At 37.4% G+C, this 15335-nt stretch overlaps 1 protein-coding gene across 8 annotated transcripts in view; it reads left to right on the top strand.

The window, feature by feature from the left end:
• ST7 (suppression of tumorigenicity 7) overlaps nucleotides 1-15335 on the top strand; it is a 268621-nt gene that overhangs the window by 150783 nt on the left and 102503 nt on the right. For all 8 annotated transcript variants that reach the window (XM_019958716.2, XM_019958718.2, XM_019958714.2 and 5 more), the window contains one exon: nucleotides 6532-6691. In XM_019958716.2, coding sequence (XP_019814275.1) covers nucleotides 6532-6691 — 160 coding nt within the window. The remainder of the gene's footprint in view (nucleotides 1-6531; nucleotides 6692-15335) is intronic.

Below are 15335 nucleotides of genomic sequence, written 5' to 3'. Positions count from 1 at the left end.
GTATAAACCGATGCAAAATTTACATAATTTTGCCAAGGATGCATATAACAGACAGATGGTGGGATTTAAATTTGGATCTGTCTGACCATGCCCTCTGTCTCCTCCTGTTTAAAAGTAAGGGAGTGGGACTAGAAGATTGTTATGGCTCCTTTCAACTCTTTTTCATTCATCTAAAATCTTGACCTCCACTTGACTTGAAAATTATGCAGTTGCAGGGCTAGAGGAAGGAACCCTCAGAAGTCATCCAGTGTAAGTCAGTAAAAACCTAAGGAATAGGCAGCCAGAAAACCTATGACTTGTCAGGTCACCTTGCTAGGTAAGAGTATAAGGAAGATTAAAGTTTAAATTTTCACTGCTTTGTCCCAGCATCATTGTTCATCTCATTAATGTGTTGACTAGGAAGATGGATTGCAGCAGTGTCTAGTGGGTGATGTATTCCTTTTAACAGGCCCACAGAAGTGGACCACGTAGATAAGAAAGCAAAAAGAAGAAAAGAGAAAAGAAGAGAAAAGAAAGAGGGAGGCAGGGAGACTATAAACGTCTCTGGAGGAAACTTTTTCCAATCAGCTGTGGCTTAGGTCAGATTTGGTTAGTCTAGAACATAAAACATCACTTACCATAATTTATAATTTCACTTATGACATTTATGGTCTTATCCTCTCTGTGTTGGAAGCATCATATAGGCTGAAAATATATCTGTGTAATGCCTTGCTAATTCTTAAATATTTGTTGAATTCACATAGATTCAGTGAACAGATGAATTAATTGACTGTGTCTGGGAATTATCTGGGAGCTTGTTTAAAGTGATGGATTCTGAATACCACTCCAGACTAATCAAGTCAGAATCCCTGGAAGAAAGCTGACCCCCAGGATTAGCTGACAGAGCTTTGGGCATCATGGCAAAGGCTCACATCTCCCAGTTGTCAGTGGTCGCTAGGTGACTTTACCCCAAGACAGTGATCCTCCTGTCCAGGTCATAGTCATTAATGCTGCAATGCAGACACTGAGGTGGGGATGGATCACTGGCTGTTGACCTTGAAGAGAACCTCAGTTCCCTGTCTTTTTTCTTTTCCTGAAGCCTTGACAGTAGGAGGCCAGGAATGGAGGTAGAAGGACATGAAGACAAGTTCTTTACATATCCCCCCTCAACTGGTTAGGGGAACAGATGGCTGGTGGGGCGATTGGCTGAGGTCAAGGAAGCAGGAGACCAAGTCCTGTACCATGCTGCTGCTAAGTCACTTCAGTCATGTCCTACTCTTAGTGACCCCATGGACTATAGCCCACCAGGCTCCTCCATCCATGGGATTTTCCAGGCAAGATGCTGGAGTGGAGTACCATTGCCTTCTCCAGTCCTGTACCATAGTTCTTCAGTATTTCTAAACAAAATAGGAAGGAGCCAGGAGTGTTTAAAAGAAAGAAAGAAAATCGTCATGAGGAATTGGGAGGGACTTTGAAAGAGTCAGTGGTACAGAGAAAAGGATCTACTTGAGAATTCTAACAGGAAACTTCTAAAAAGGTTTCAGATATTACTATAACCCATGCCAACTGCCTTGGTTTATCTTCTTTAAGCCTAGAAGATCGCCTCTTGCCAAAAATCTGTTTACCACCAGATGTATTTCTGAAGACTTAGAGCAGGTGTCAATTTTGCAGTCTATTTGAGAGTAGACTGCCAGAGTTTCATATTTCCTCTTCATTCTCTACCATAGCTGTATCTATCCTGTGATATCATCATCTACTTTAATCCTTGGGAAACACATAGCCAATTTCAGGCTGTGACATCTTTGTGTTTCCCATGGGTTTAATGGAATTGGTGTGGAATCATTATGGTGCTTCTCTGTGGAAATCTTGAAGCATTTTTGAGTAAGATAGGAAAGTCCCAATAAGTGAAGAGAAAGAAGTGTTATATATGCAAAACATGCAATTCAAGAAGGGGGGTTCTTAATGGATAGGAAGAATCTAGGCATCTTTAGGAAAGATTCAGCTTTTAGGTATGCAAGACAGATGAAAGGGCCTTATTTGTTTACTCTTTGCCAGACTTTTGTTCCTTCCCTGCAGGTGAAAATGAGGTGTTTGCATCTTAGGTCAGCTGCAAACCTGAATCTCCACTCCCAGCCTGCAGCTGCAGGGCTCCTTGATCCAACAGTAATGGAGAAGGTTACAAGGCCTAGGAAATTGGGTTCCTGACAAATGAGTCTTTGTTTTAAGTGTGATCTGGGTCCGGAGTATAGCAATGGCCCTTCGGTCCTGCAAGGTATAGATCCAAACCATTGCTTTGATCCTCACATTCCCAATTCCACCCCTGCTTCCCTTATTCTCAGATGATAACCCTTACCTGCATCTCCACTAAGATAACTGTCACCTACTTTACATCCGTTTGTTGCCTTCTTACCTGTGAAACAGCTCATCTCACTCCCTATTTCCCAAATAAAATTTATTTGTCTGTGCACTCATGCTTCCCATTCATCCTGTCGTAGAGGAAGAAATGCTAAGTTACCTTTCTGAGGCAGGGTAAGTGTTCTTCCTGGGCTCTTGGTGTCCTGCCTCTTGGTCATTTGTACTCTTTTGCACTTCAGTTTCTCTCATTCCACTTGATTCTTTCCTTTCCAACAAATATGTATAGGTCTCTCTTTTTTATAACTAACAAAATGAACACAAAACCTCTCATTGGTCCTGCTCTTTATTTAGACAGTATCCCATAAGTCACCAGACCAACCCTTATCATCCATCCATTCAACCTTTCAGCCGTCTCTCCATTCAGTTTTCAACAATCCATCCATCCAACATTAACTGAGTGACTTTATTTTACACATTATATTACTGAGAATCAAGAGTTCCAACTAAGACACACAACCTTGCTGTCTTTCAATATATTAGGGCCTTTACCTTTCAGCAGGATTGTAGGGTCTTATTGACTTCCCAAATGACAAATCTAATTGGTGCTTTTTAGTTCTCATCTTACTTGATCTGTATAATTCTTGGTGTAGGCAGATTGCATTTTAAAAGACTATGAAATGTGTAAATGTACATTTTAATTTTATGGTTACTTGTCAGATTTAAAAACTGTTTTGTTCCACAATGGCAATTCCATTAAGCTACTAGCATGTCTAAGGGCTAATTTTAAAATCTAAATTTGTTTATGAGAGCTTTGCTGTTTACATTGTAGGTTATGCACCAGGGAGAATAATTCAAAGTGACACCAAATATGTGTGTGTTAAATAACACCATCTGCCCATTTGTATCTGTGCAGCTTTTTAAAAATACTGTGAGGTTCTGGCCCAAGCTTGCTGTTTTTCAGGATATGGGACAGATCATTGGTGCTAAGACCCCAGATTAGAGGTTTTGGTTTGAAGTTTAAGAAGGCTTTAAGTCCTGTCCCACTTCCTTTTAGTAGCTGTTTGTTTAATTCATATTGGAGTGCCTGTCCCATGGTATTGTAGATACCAGTATAAAGGTCTGTATTGGGTAAGAAGCCACATCTACAGCTCTAATAGGACAGGCTTGAGAAGATCCTCCTTTGCCATCCAAACAGTTGCATGAATAACCCAGTCTTCATTAAGTCTGTTATTTTTGCATTAGAAATACTGGGTGGAAGGTCTGTCTCCTATTATAATGCAAATACTCCATTAATATGAAGCATTTTTACCTTGGGATGTATTATCCAGTCCCATTTGATAGACTTCTGGATTATGTTTGATAGCTAAGAAGGCAAAGAAACAGTAGAAGAGGAGGGCATTTGGAAGTGAAGATTTGAAAACGAAAATGACAGGTAAATCTGTTAAAATGAGCAAGAGATTTATAAAAAGATGTCTTGTTTTAGGGCCCTAGTAAGATTAGTGGCACAAGAACTGAGACTTCAGGTTAAATAGCTACTGAGTTAGCTTTGTGACTTTGGACTACCTTAACATGTTGCCCTCATGCATTCTAAATGAAACTGTTCATGGGCCTTGAGGGTTCCTTTTAGTGCTGGGGTTCTCTGATTTGGCTGGATAAACTGAGAGATCCTAAAGAGTCGCAAAGTGGGGTTTTGTGTGTGTGTGTGATGGGAGCAGAGTGTGAGAGGCATTGTGGGCCTGTGGCATGGATTGGTAGTGTCAGGGGCCCTATCTGTGCTCTGTGACCCTGGAGCACAGCCTATGCTTGTTATGGAGCGTTTAGTGCTGTGCTACTGAATAAATGAAGGCCTGGCAGGTGCCCAAGCAGCATAATATAAAAGGCAGAGTCTTGGGGCAAAGAAAGCTCTTTCCCACAAGTGATTGAAAGCCATTGCTAGTTCTGTGACCATTGTTCTGGGTCCTTTGGAGCCTTCCTTCTCTTCAATAAAGGCAAAGCCAAAATCTTTTTTTTTTTTTTGGGTGGGGGGGTGGTCAGGACCAAATGGTAAGCAGCCTCCTTTTTCACAATGATTACAAGGGCTTTCAGCCAACCATTTAGTAACAGACAATATGCTGTATTAGCCTAAACTATAGAGTAACAAGAGGAGTGCATCATAGCAGTATGTGAGCTGTGCTGCCTGTAGGAGGTATGCACAGCATCAGTGTGATAAATAATAGCTTTGCTGTTACTTTTGAGAACCAACTATACAGCAAGCACTGAACTGAGTCTTTTACATGGGGTTTGGATCTGGGTGATTTACATGAGTGTGAAATTAAGGACACTCAAGGATAAATAACAAATGTGATTTACACTTTATAGTTGAAGAAACTGGTATTAAAATAGATAAAATAACTCACTTAAGGTTACAAACTCCCTTCTGAATCTATGGTTCGTAAATTTACCATTCTTGAATGCTGTTCTTTCTTCAAACAACTCTCTTATTCCTCCTGTTCCTACATTATAGACTAGACCTATCCCTTCCTAGCTTTTATATCATATTCTTCCTGTCTGCCCAGTCAGATTACTTAAATGACTTAACATGTGAAAACTCATAGAGTTAGAAGGGGTAACTCCTTGGCATTAAATCAAGTTCTCCTGTTATAGCATTGCAAACATTTGGTTTGATTGATAGTTCCTTCTGGTCATTTGTAGGTGTTCTTTCTGTCTTTTAAAGGAATTTTTGGTAGAACAAAATAGAGAAATACCAATTTTTAAATGATAGCCCAAAGTCTATTACAGAGAACTTAACTTTTCCCTTCTTTCATGCGTTAAAAACATTAAGTCCTCTGTTTTGGGAGGCCAGTCTAGCTAAAGGTTTGTCACTTTTGTTAACTTTTCAAAAAACAAACTTTTGGCTTCATTGATTATATAGGACTTGTTTTTTGCATTCGTTCATGAAGTATTTATCAAATCCTGGATATACAATCATGAACAAAACATGTTTTTTACTCTCTCAAAACTCTTACTCTAGTGGGACATGTAGATATTAAACAAATGTCATAAATGCTGCCAAGAAGAAAAGCAGGGTGCTTTTGAGAGAGGCAAGAGAAGCTGACTGTAGATCTGGTGACTAGGAAAGAGCTCTGAGGAGGTGACATTTAGACTGAAATGAAAGGATGAGAGGCATCATCTTGTTTTTATGAAATAAGTAAGGATAAAGGTAGTTAATTTTATGTAGTTCCACATTCTATATTATAAAAGTATAGTTCTTAGGAGACTCTGGGATATAGTTGATTTTTAAATTTCTTCTCTGTAATGATTTGTGACTGCTTATGGAACAGATTCAAAATCAGACAGGGAGGCCAGGAAAGGATGTGGGGAGAGCAGCTTCAGACAGTGGTGTAGGGGAGGTGGGGCAGGTGGGAGAAATTGCGGGAGGTCACTTGCTTCCCCCTTGCTTAGGAGTCCTGATTTGAGTCTAGTCATGTGAGCATCATTACTTCTCTCCTCTTTTAATGAAAGTTATTTCTTTTCTTCTTTGCAAACAGCACATTACTGGTAGGCTTGTGAGCTAGGAAATGTTAATGGTGTACAACAGATACTAGTGTTTATAAAGCACATCTCAGCTGGCAGACATTACTGAATCTCTCAGCATTTGGGTGCCAGAGTACCATGAAATGGGATAACTATTACTCTTCTTGTAAAGCTGGATTTCTCTAAGGAGATGCTGGGTTTTTTTTTTAATGGAATTTTGCTGTCTTAAAAATCTTATGCAGGTATGGCTTTATCAGAATATAAAATGCCAAATATTGGAATATTTCATAAGCCACACTTTTAATACTAGCTTCTTTGTATTTATTTCTGGAGTTGCTTTTCAGCTGTGGTGATTTTATTATCAATATTATATAAATTTGGAGGAAAGTAATAATGAGCAGCTCTTAACAATGTTATTTTACCATGACTGGGTATATAAATTTTCCTTAAAAGCCAGTATTAAGTGGATAAAACAACACTGAGAAGTTAAAATGTAAATGGTATTTGCTGCTGCCAAGAATTTCTTAATTTTTAGAATTAAACAATTTTTTTGGAATAAATATGTTTAAACCAGTATTTAATTTAAGGTGGGTATAATTAGTAGATACAACGTATTTTATGAGTATGTACAAAATTATAGCTGGTAACAGGACCGTAATCATGCTTACTATTTTTCTGTTCTAGATATTTGAATGGTGGTATTTTCGCAAGTATGGAACATCATTCATTGAACAAGTCTCAGTAAGCCACTTGCGCCCCCTTCTGGGAGGGGTTGACAACAATTCCTCCAACAATTCTAATTCCAGTAACGGGGACTCAGATTCCAACAGGCAAAGTGTCTCAGGTATGGAAAGTCCTTCAGTTTGCAATATTTACTTACTTTTACTACATTATTATCACTATAAAACAGTAAGAATGTTGTTATTTAAATATTAGACTTCAAAGAAAAATGCAGTTTATTTTCCCAAGGAGTTGACAACTTCTGCCAGAGAAGTTGAGTGTAAGCATCCCAGGTAAAGGAAATAGGTATCTTGTTTAATTTGACTTTTTCTTCCCTGGTGGCTCAGTTGGTAAAGAAGCTGCCTGCAATGCAGGGGACCTGGGTTCAGTCCCTGCGTTGGGCAGTTTTCCCTAGAGAAGGAAATGGCAACACACTGCTGTATTCTTGCCTGGAGAATCCCATGAACAGAGGAGTCTGGTGGGCTACAGTCCATGGGGTTGCAGAGTCAGACACAACTGAAGCAACTGAGCCCTCACGCAAGCTGCTTCTCTATTGCCAGTCTTGAATTCTGTCACAGTCTTTTCCCTGTCCTTTTCATTTTTTGAACATGCCTTTTTTTCTCACAACCCTCTGCCCAGAAGCCTGTTTGCCCTCTTTCTGTGCTTGCTTATCTTTCACATGTGCTGTGCTCAGTCGCTTCCGACTCTTTGCTGGACTGTAGCCTGCCAGGCTCCTCTGTCCATGGGATTCTCTAGGCAAGAATACTGGAGTGGGCTGCCATTTCCTCCTCCAGGGGATCTTTCCGATCCAGGGATTGAACCCACGTCTCCTGCATTGGTAGGTGGATTCTTTACCACTGAGCCACACAACCCAACTCAAATGCTACCTCCAGGGAAACCCTCTCTGAGAGGCTGTGCACTATCTCTACACCTTTGTTGACTCATAATATGTTTACTTTTAGCAACATTTACTAAATTATAATGAATTTTTTAACCTTCCTGCTTAATCATAGTATCTCTAGCATTTTGAATAGTCTCTACTTTATCATTGAAACTCGGTAGATGAAAGAATGAGGACATACAAGGCCTGTAATTTCTCCCCTCATAAAAGAAGAGGGATGAATATAATTTCCTAGATTGGTCTCTTTATCAATTCAATAAACATTTCCCAAATCTCTAATGTGAACCTGGCCTGGTTTAAAAATAATGCCAGAGTCCTTGCCCCCATCGAACTCTTGTGTCTGTTGAAGGAAACAGTGTTCAGTGCTATGATCATATGAGGGAAACATGCAACACTATGGAGTACAAAGGAGGGGTTCCCAATCCAAACTAGGGGAAGAAGTTTGCTTCTTGAAGGAGATGGTACCAGTTCTGAGACTTGAAGGTTGAAGAAGAGATAAAAGAACTAAGTTAGATCTTTTTTTCTTTCCTCCCTAAAATAACTCATTCAATATTTCATAACTGTCTAGCCAGGTGATAGGCATCAATGAGCATTGTGTGTGTGTGTGTGTGTATGGAGAAGGAGATGGCAACCACTCCAATATTCTTGCCTGGAAAATCCCATGAACAGAGGAACCTGGTGGGCTACAGTTCAGGGGGTTGCAAAAGAGTCAGACACGACTCAGGAGTAAACAACAACTATATGTATATATGTATGTGGGCTTCCCAGGTGGCTGTGTGGTAAAGAACCTGCCTGCCAGTGCTGGAGATGCAAGAGGCTCGAGTTCGATCCTTGGCTTGGGAAGATCCCCTGGAGGAGGGCATGGCAACCCACTCCACTATTCTTGCCAGGGAAATCTCATGGACAGAGGAGCCCAGTGGCCTGTAGTTCATGAGATCACAAAGAGTCAGACATGAATGAGCAACTGAGCACACAGCACATACACACGCACACACACACATGTACATATATATACATATATATATATACAATATCTGATGTTGATTCAATGATCTTTTATTAATAATATACCCTTTGCCAGCCCACCATGGTAATGGGCACCTCTGGGTACATATTTATTTCATTCTAAAGGGTACATGTGTGAGAGATGGTACCACTGAGGTAACAAAATTGTCTGGGACTTTATAAACTCATCCATTTTGTGAAAGAAACAGAAAGAGATCTGAGCAAAGTAAAATACCACGTTGACCGACTATTCTTACATGGGTGGCATATTATTCTAGTGAGGAATCTTGATCCTGCAGTCATTGTCACATAAGCAGTGTGGATAATCACCATCACTTTGCATCTGTTGGAAGACCCTGCAGGTTAAATGTACCCTGCCTGACCCAAGTTACTGTAGTCTTCGGATGACACAGAACATTGTAGAAAATTAATAGATTTACAGAAAGCAGCCTCATTTAAGGACATTTTTATTGTGAATGTGTTTTTATTTTCATTAAAATTCTTTCTACCTAATTTAAATCTCTTGACATCATTCCTTAATGTGACAAAGAGTTTATACTCTCATTGTCACTGTTACTTTGCTCTCTCTCTCTCTCCCCCTCTCTGTGGGTGCCTGGAACAAATCTTATGCATTATATAAATCTTGATGCTACTCTTAGTGCTTGTAAAGGGAAGCTTAGTAGCAGCTTTTAAAGGGAAAATTACAGTCCTTTATAAAAATATATTCTACAATAATGATCATGGAAATTCCCAGTTTTAATTGTACTGAGTTTTTACCTCACTAATATTGAGCTTTTAAGTATTATTATTAATTCTCTTCCTCTAGTATTGGCTGAATGTCTACTACTATGCATTCAATATTTCTATTCATCTCCTATAACAGATACAGCATCTATGATTTGATTTCATAACAGTATTCAAATAATTACATTTAGGAAAACAGAAATTACTTTCTCCTAGTATGTTGAGGGCTCCCTCAGACCGCTTCTTCTTGACATTTGGGTTTCTACTATTTCACTAACTCAGCTCAACACACATAAATGTTGTTATGGAAATGCCAGATAACATGGGACTAATACCATTTCTCACGTCTCTTTTCTTGTTGTGATTTTTATTTTTGAACAAGAAAAATGCTATTGTATAAAAGTATGTTGTCTCTCTATATCTTTACCCTTAAGCATTGTCTACTTCATTGTCTGGTTTCAGTTAAGTATAAAGGAAAAAGAAGATCCAAAGCTGAGAGTAATTAATATATTTTATTAAAATGGAGGAATTTGTTTCAAAATTTATACTGCCTTAATAACAAAATTACTGTTGCTTTAATAAAAGAATCATCACAAGATGTTTCTTGGCTGAATATTACATGAAATAAACATGGCTAACTAAGTCCCATGAACATTGGCAAAGGCAGTTAAATAGTATTCCTTATTTGAAAAAATCATTGAAAAAGCTAAAACAGAGAATAGGACTTATATAAGCATTGGACTATATGAAAACTCATAGTATAGCTCTTTCCTTAAAGAATCATTTGTTTTATTAAAAGCTGAAAGACCTGGTCTACTAAGAATAATTTGCAGTGGAGAAATGGGAAGTGATTGTTATAGGACAGACTGTTCATATGCTGTTTAACATTTGGATCTGTGTAAATTGGCCCAAGTGCAAATCCTCTCAAAATTTGTAGTGATCTTTGTTTATGGACTAGAGCAGAAATGTGTAATTAATAATACAGCTTCTTAATCTAGCCAAATTTCTGATTGTTTGGCTTAGGTTAGCATTTGTGAACATTTCACTTGTCTCAATTTATTTGGGAGCTAAATGGCTTTTTTTGTCACAGATACACAATTTCTGATAAACCCTGCTGATGTATTTTCCACATCACCATGTTTCCTGTTGCCATTTTTAAAAATTCATTACATCTAATAACACAATTAATAACCTGTGATCAGAATTATACAAAGGAAAGCTGAATATATTTATTCCTGTCTCCTCTTTCATGATTTGGCATGTTCTTTTGAATAATTCAGATGGTTTACTTTCATCCTTTTTCCAAATGACCTAGCTGCACAAAACTACATACCCAACTAAATCTCTAAGTGAGCACTGTCTCATGGAAATATAATGCTAACTACAAGTGTAATTTTAGCATTTTAATAATCAGAATAATAAAAATGTACAAGTGAAATGTGTATTTTCTTTAAACAAATATGTCTAAATATTTTCATTTTAACATGCAATCAATATAAAAATTATTAATGGCATCCAGTGTGTATTTACACTTACTCTTGCTGCCATTGCTTAATTCGGCTTAACTTATGAATTGATGATGCATAGGGATTTAAAATGTGTCCACCTTCTCCTATCTTAAGGCAAGGGATTCTCAGGGTCTAAGAACATTCTGAATTTGGGTTTATGGGAATATCTGTTTGATAATTTGCCCTGTTCTCAAATAAGATGCCTCAAAGACAAAGGTTTGCAGTGTTCATCTTCTTCAAGATATTTACAAAAGTGCAGGGTGCTCCATCACATAAGAATTATCCTTGCCAAAGTCAAGTGTAAATTCTCTGCTGCTGCTAAGTCGTTTCAGTTGTGTCCGACTCTGTGCGAACCCATGGACTGCAGCCTACCAGGCTTCTCCATCCATGGGATTCTCCAGGCAAGAACACTGGAGTGGGATGCCATTTCCTTCTCCAAAAATTAAATTCTCTGAGATATGTTAATAGCCTCTTGCATAGAACTGGATCTTTAGACAAACTCTGGTTATAGTCATTTGGCATAATGTTGTAAGTCATCTCATTTTACTCTCACTTTAAGATAAATGTATATCATATCTTTTTTGACTCTATGGACTGTAACCTGCCAGGCTCCTTTGTCCATGGGATTCTCCAGACAAGAACACTGGATTGGATTGCCATTTCCTTTTCCAGGGGGTTTTCCCGACGCAGGGATTGAACCTGTATCTCTTGCATTGGCAGGTGGATTCTTTACTACTGAGCCACTAGGGAAGTCCATATCATATCCATTTTTATATAAAACTTTTACTAAGAATTTCACCTGGAATTCTTAATTAAGGTTCATTACATCACTATAGGCAGTTCAAGCACTGGTTTAATACAGGTAACAAATTAAAGAAAAGCAATGGAGATGAAGAAACTCATAGATTGTAAATATATATCCTAAGACCAGGCCTTTCAGAGCTTGCATTTCAAATATATCCATTAGCAAAATTTCAAGTTGCTATATGTCCAGAGCCTTTAGAATTGCTCTTTAATAACCTCAATCAGGGGAAACTCAGTTTATACTTGCCAAAATCTATTAAGTGTTGAAAGTGATTCTCTTAGGCAATGCTTATTACATCTTTTGAAGTCTTTAGCCATTAAAAATGTGTGTTCTAGGATAGATTAGCTCTCCAGTTGACTGGTGAAAATTCCTCAAAAACACGTTTGGCCCCTGGTGAATATTTACTTATTAAATATTTTATGGTCTTCATATTATTTGATAGAATTGATTGACTTAGATCAGAAATGACCAATGATAAATGTATGAGAGACACAGAGGTTAGCCATTTTAGCAATATTCTTGAAGAAAGTTATACACTGTCTTGAATAAAGCAGGTCAATAAAAATGATCTTAAAACTCATAATTATTTGCACCTTTCTCATTCCATAAAAGAATTTGAAAGGGTAATATATTTTTTGAATTGAATGCTACCTATATATTATTAATACTTTGTGCCTTTACTTCTAGTATTCTTTTCAAAATAATTATTTCAAAAAGTTATGAAAACAATTAAAGCTTAATTATTTAAGAAAATGGATATTTTGTTACTCTTAATGATTGCTTAAGATGGGCTTGTATTCACTGAGTATTCATTTCTGATATAGCAGAGCTAATAAATAAATGCAGAATCACATGTTAGAAATTGACTAACTTGAGGTTAATCTTGATTGTCATAATATATCTGATGGAACATTATTTAGAGCCCTTCTCCATTGTACTTTGGAACTAAAATATTTTAAAGTATTATTTTCAAGTGCCTAATATTTCCCTAGAGGACTTCCAAAACTGTTTCTCTAGTAGAAAAAGTAATTGATAAAGTCACAGGATTTTTAAAATATGATGTTGCAGGGTAACAGGTCTGTTGTATATTGTAGGTAATTGTTAGGCAGGCTGGATACCAGGTCATAATCTCACTTACTTTTCCTTGGGGAAATTATGTAGCTTTTACCCTTTATGCTTTACCCTTTACTTGTATAAAAAGGGCCTACTCTGTGACCCTCACTAGCTTATGTAAGGAATATAGATGACTTGAGCTTTAAGCTTTTTTATAGAAAGGCTCAATGAAAATCAAGCTTATAGCTATGACAAAGTTGCTATTGCTGCCATTTGTACTATAATAGTATTACTGTCATCATTACATTTTGGATCCAGGGACGAGGTGGTAAATTTTAGTATAGTACATCTTCCTAGACTATAAATTAGTTGTATATTTGAAAGTCCTAGGAGTGGGGATTCTTTCTATGTCTATATTTTAATTTTAGGAGAAAAAAGTTTCCAGAGTTAAAAAAATTGGATATAGAAAAATATTTTCTTCCATATGATGATAAAAAGCCCTATGACTTTAGAGTCTTTTGGTTTTTCCCAAGAATTAAGTTCTCTTTTTACTTGAGGACTGTGATCATGTTCTCTCAGTATATTTACTCCTTTTATAAGAACTTCTTCATATGGATACCGGATAGTAGTTAGGTATCTTTTTCTTTTTCTACCAATGTATAAGTGTGTCTAGGTCATAAAATGGAGAAGGCAATGGCACCCCACTCCAGTACTCTTGCCTGGAAAATCCTATGGGCTGAGGAGCCTGGTAGGCTGCAGTCCATGGGGTTGTGAAGAGTCAGACAGGACTGAGCAACTTCACTTTCACTTTTCACTTTCATGCACTGGAGAAGGAAATGGCAACCCACTCCAGTGTTCTTGCCTGGAGAATCCCAGGGACGGGGAAGTCTAGTGGGCTGCGGTCTCTGGGGTCACACAGAGTCAGACAGGACTGAAGGGACTTAGCAGATCATAAAATGTATCTTTTTTTGGGGGGCGGGGCAGGGACCTAGGACTTCCTGCAAGGACTAAGGCGTAATAGCCATTCTATTAGCGCTTAAACCCTTAGTCCAGTGAGTAACTGGGGTGGGGTGTGGGGGGGCATGTTTGGGGGTGGATATGAAAAGACAGGAAATAAGTATCCGCTGAGATGGAAAGTTGTGGTAGGGAATGGTGAGTGGGAAGACTGAAAAAAAGATTTGAGCATTTTATAAGTCCTTGAAAGTAGTAGGCATTATTTTTTATGTTCTTTATCTCTCACACAGAAATTTATTATCATCCTATGGATGAATGGAATCTTTTCTCCAGACTTCTGGAACTAAACAAGTGCTTTCCCAATATTTAGTGATTTTCTTTCTCTTGAATTGCATTCTAGCTTGCTTGGTGAGGTCTGAACATTTCAGTCAGCAGTTGTAGGTGGAGACTTCTCTGTGAGTTGGTACAGATGGAACCAGAGAGGGCATGGTTAAGTATATCAGGGACATATTTTCAACTATTAATGATGGTAGCAAGCCCTTGATGAGTCCCAGTCAAGCTTTAGTGCTTCTAAAGAGCACTAAAATTGTTGATATTGATGGATAATGCAAATACCTTTTGGAGGTAAAGTTTTAATTCAGATGTAAATAAGAAATTTATTTCCCAAAGATACAAGATAAGAAAGTAGGCCTCATAAAGAAAAACTTTTATCCGCTGAAGACCTGAGTTTAATTTCTTGACTTAAATCTTCATATTATGATAATTTTGGCATTTACAACCTTTGTCTATATCATGAAAACATCAGAAATTTATGGGGTATGTTCCCTAGAATGATTCCAGAAAAGAGAGTTTTTGTAGTAAAGATAAAATCATGATACATAGCAGCAAAGAAGAAATGAATGTAGCTCTAAGCTAATTTGAAGAGAAATTTTACACGTGTTCATATTAAACCTATAGATTGTTTATTTCTTAAAAGAAAATTGTACCTTCTCCACACCCTCAACTTGAAGGATGCAGCTCATGAAGACATTTCTTATATATTTCCTCATCACGTTTGTTCTCATTCAGAACATTTAACATCTGTTACAGTTGCTCATATACTCATTTCTAAGTTTTAGAAGTAGCTGAAGAAACTGCATACAGACCATATGTATGACACTAATAGTAACAATGATTTTTTTTTAAGATCAGTACTCTTGAAGTCATAAAAACAATATTTCAAAATGTTTGCAGCACCCCCTGCTGGCTATATCTTGGCACTTCCTAAATAAAGATGGCATCTTTAAATACTGCTAAGTAAAGCTTTAATTATACACACCCTTTCTCTTTGGGGTTATTTTTATTTAGAAATAATTTCATTTGCATCAAATGCATAATAGAGTTAAAATTTTAATGAAAGATAATTTTCTTTATAATTTGTCAACTGATATTTGAATAGCACTTATCCTTCCAGGCAATATCATGTCTTCGATGGAGGCAAAATTTTTGCCATAACTTTTTTACTGATATTTCAGATGAAATTTGTTAGGGGAGAGGCTTGTACAAATGTCCCTATTTATTGTAAATAATGTTAGAAATGACCATCATTGAATACAGATTTGTATGCCTGTTTATTATATGTTAAATACAAACCTTGTAATATTCATGAAGCTTTCAGAAGATTTAAGAAGAGATTTGGAATCTTAAAAGACATCATCTTAGGAGGGATTGGGAGCTGTGGGGACCTCAGAGCTGTAGAAGCTATAAGTACTGAGATCATGGTTGTTTGGCTCACCAGTTGTTTCAAGCCATAATTTGA

The sequence above is a fragment of the Bos indicus genome, chromosome 4, assembly GCF_029378745.1.
Source record: "Bos indicus isolate NIAB-ARS_2022 breed Sahiwal x Tharparkar chromosome 4, NIAB-ARS_B.indTharparkar_mat_pri_1.0, whole genome shotgun sequence".
In the NCBI taxonomy this organism is placed as follows: Eukaryota; Metazoa; Chordata; class Mammalia; order Artiodactyla; family Bovidae; genus Bos; species Bos indicus.
This window is presented reverse-complemented; position numbering and strand designations above follow the sequence as displayed.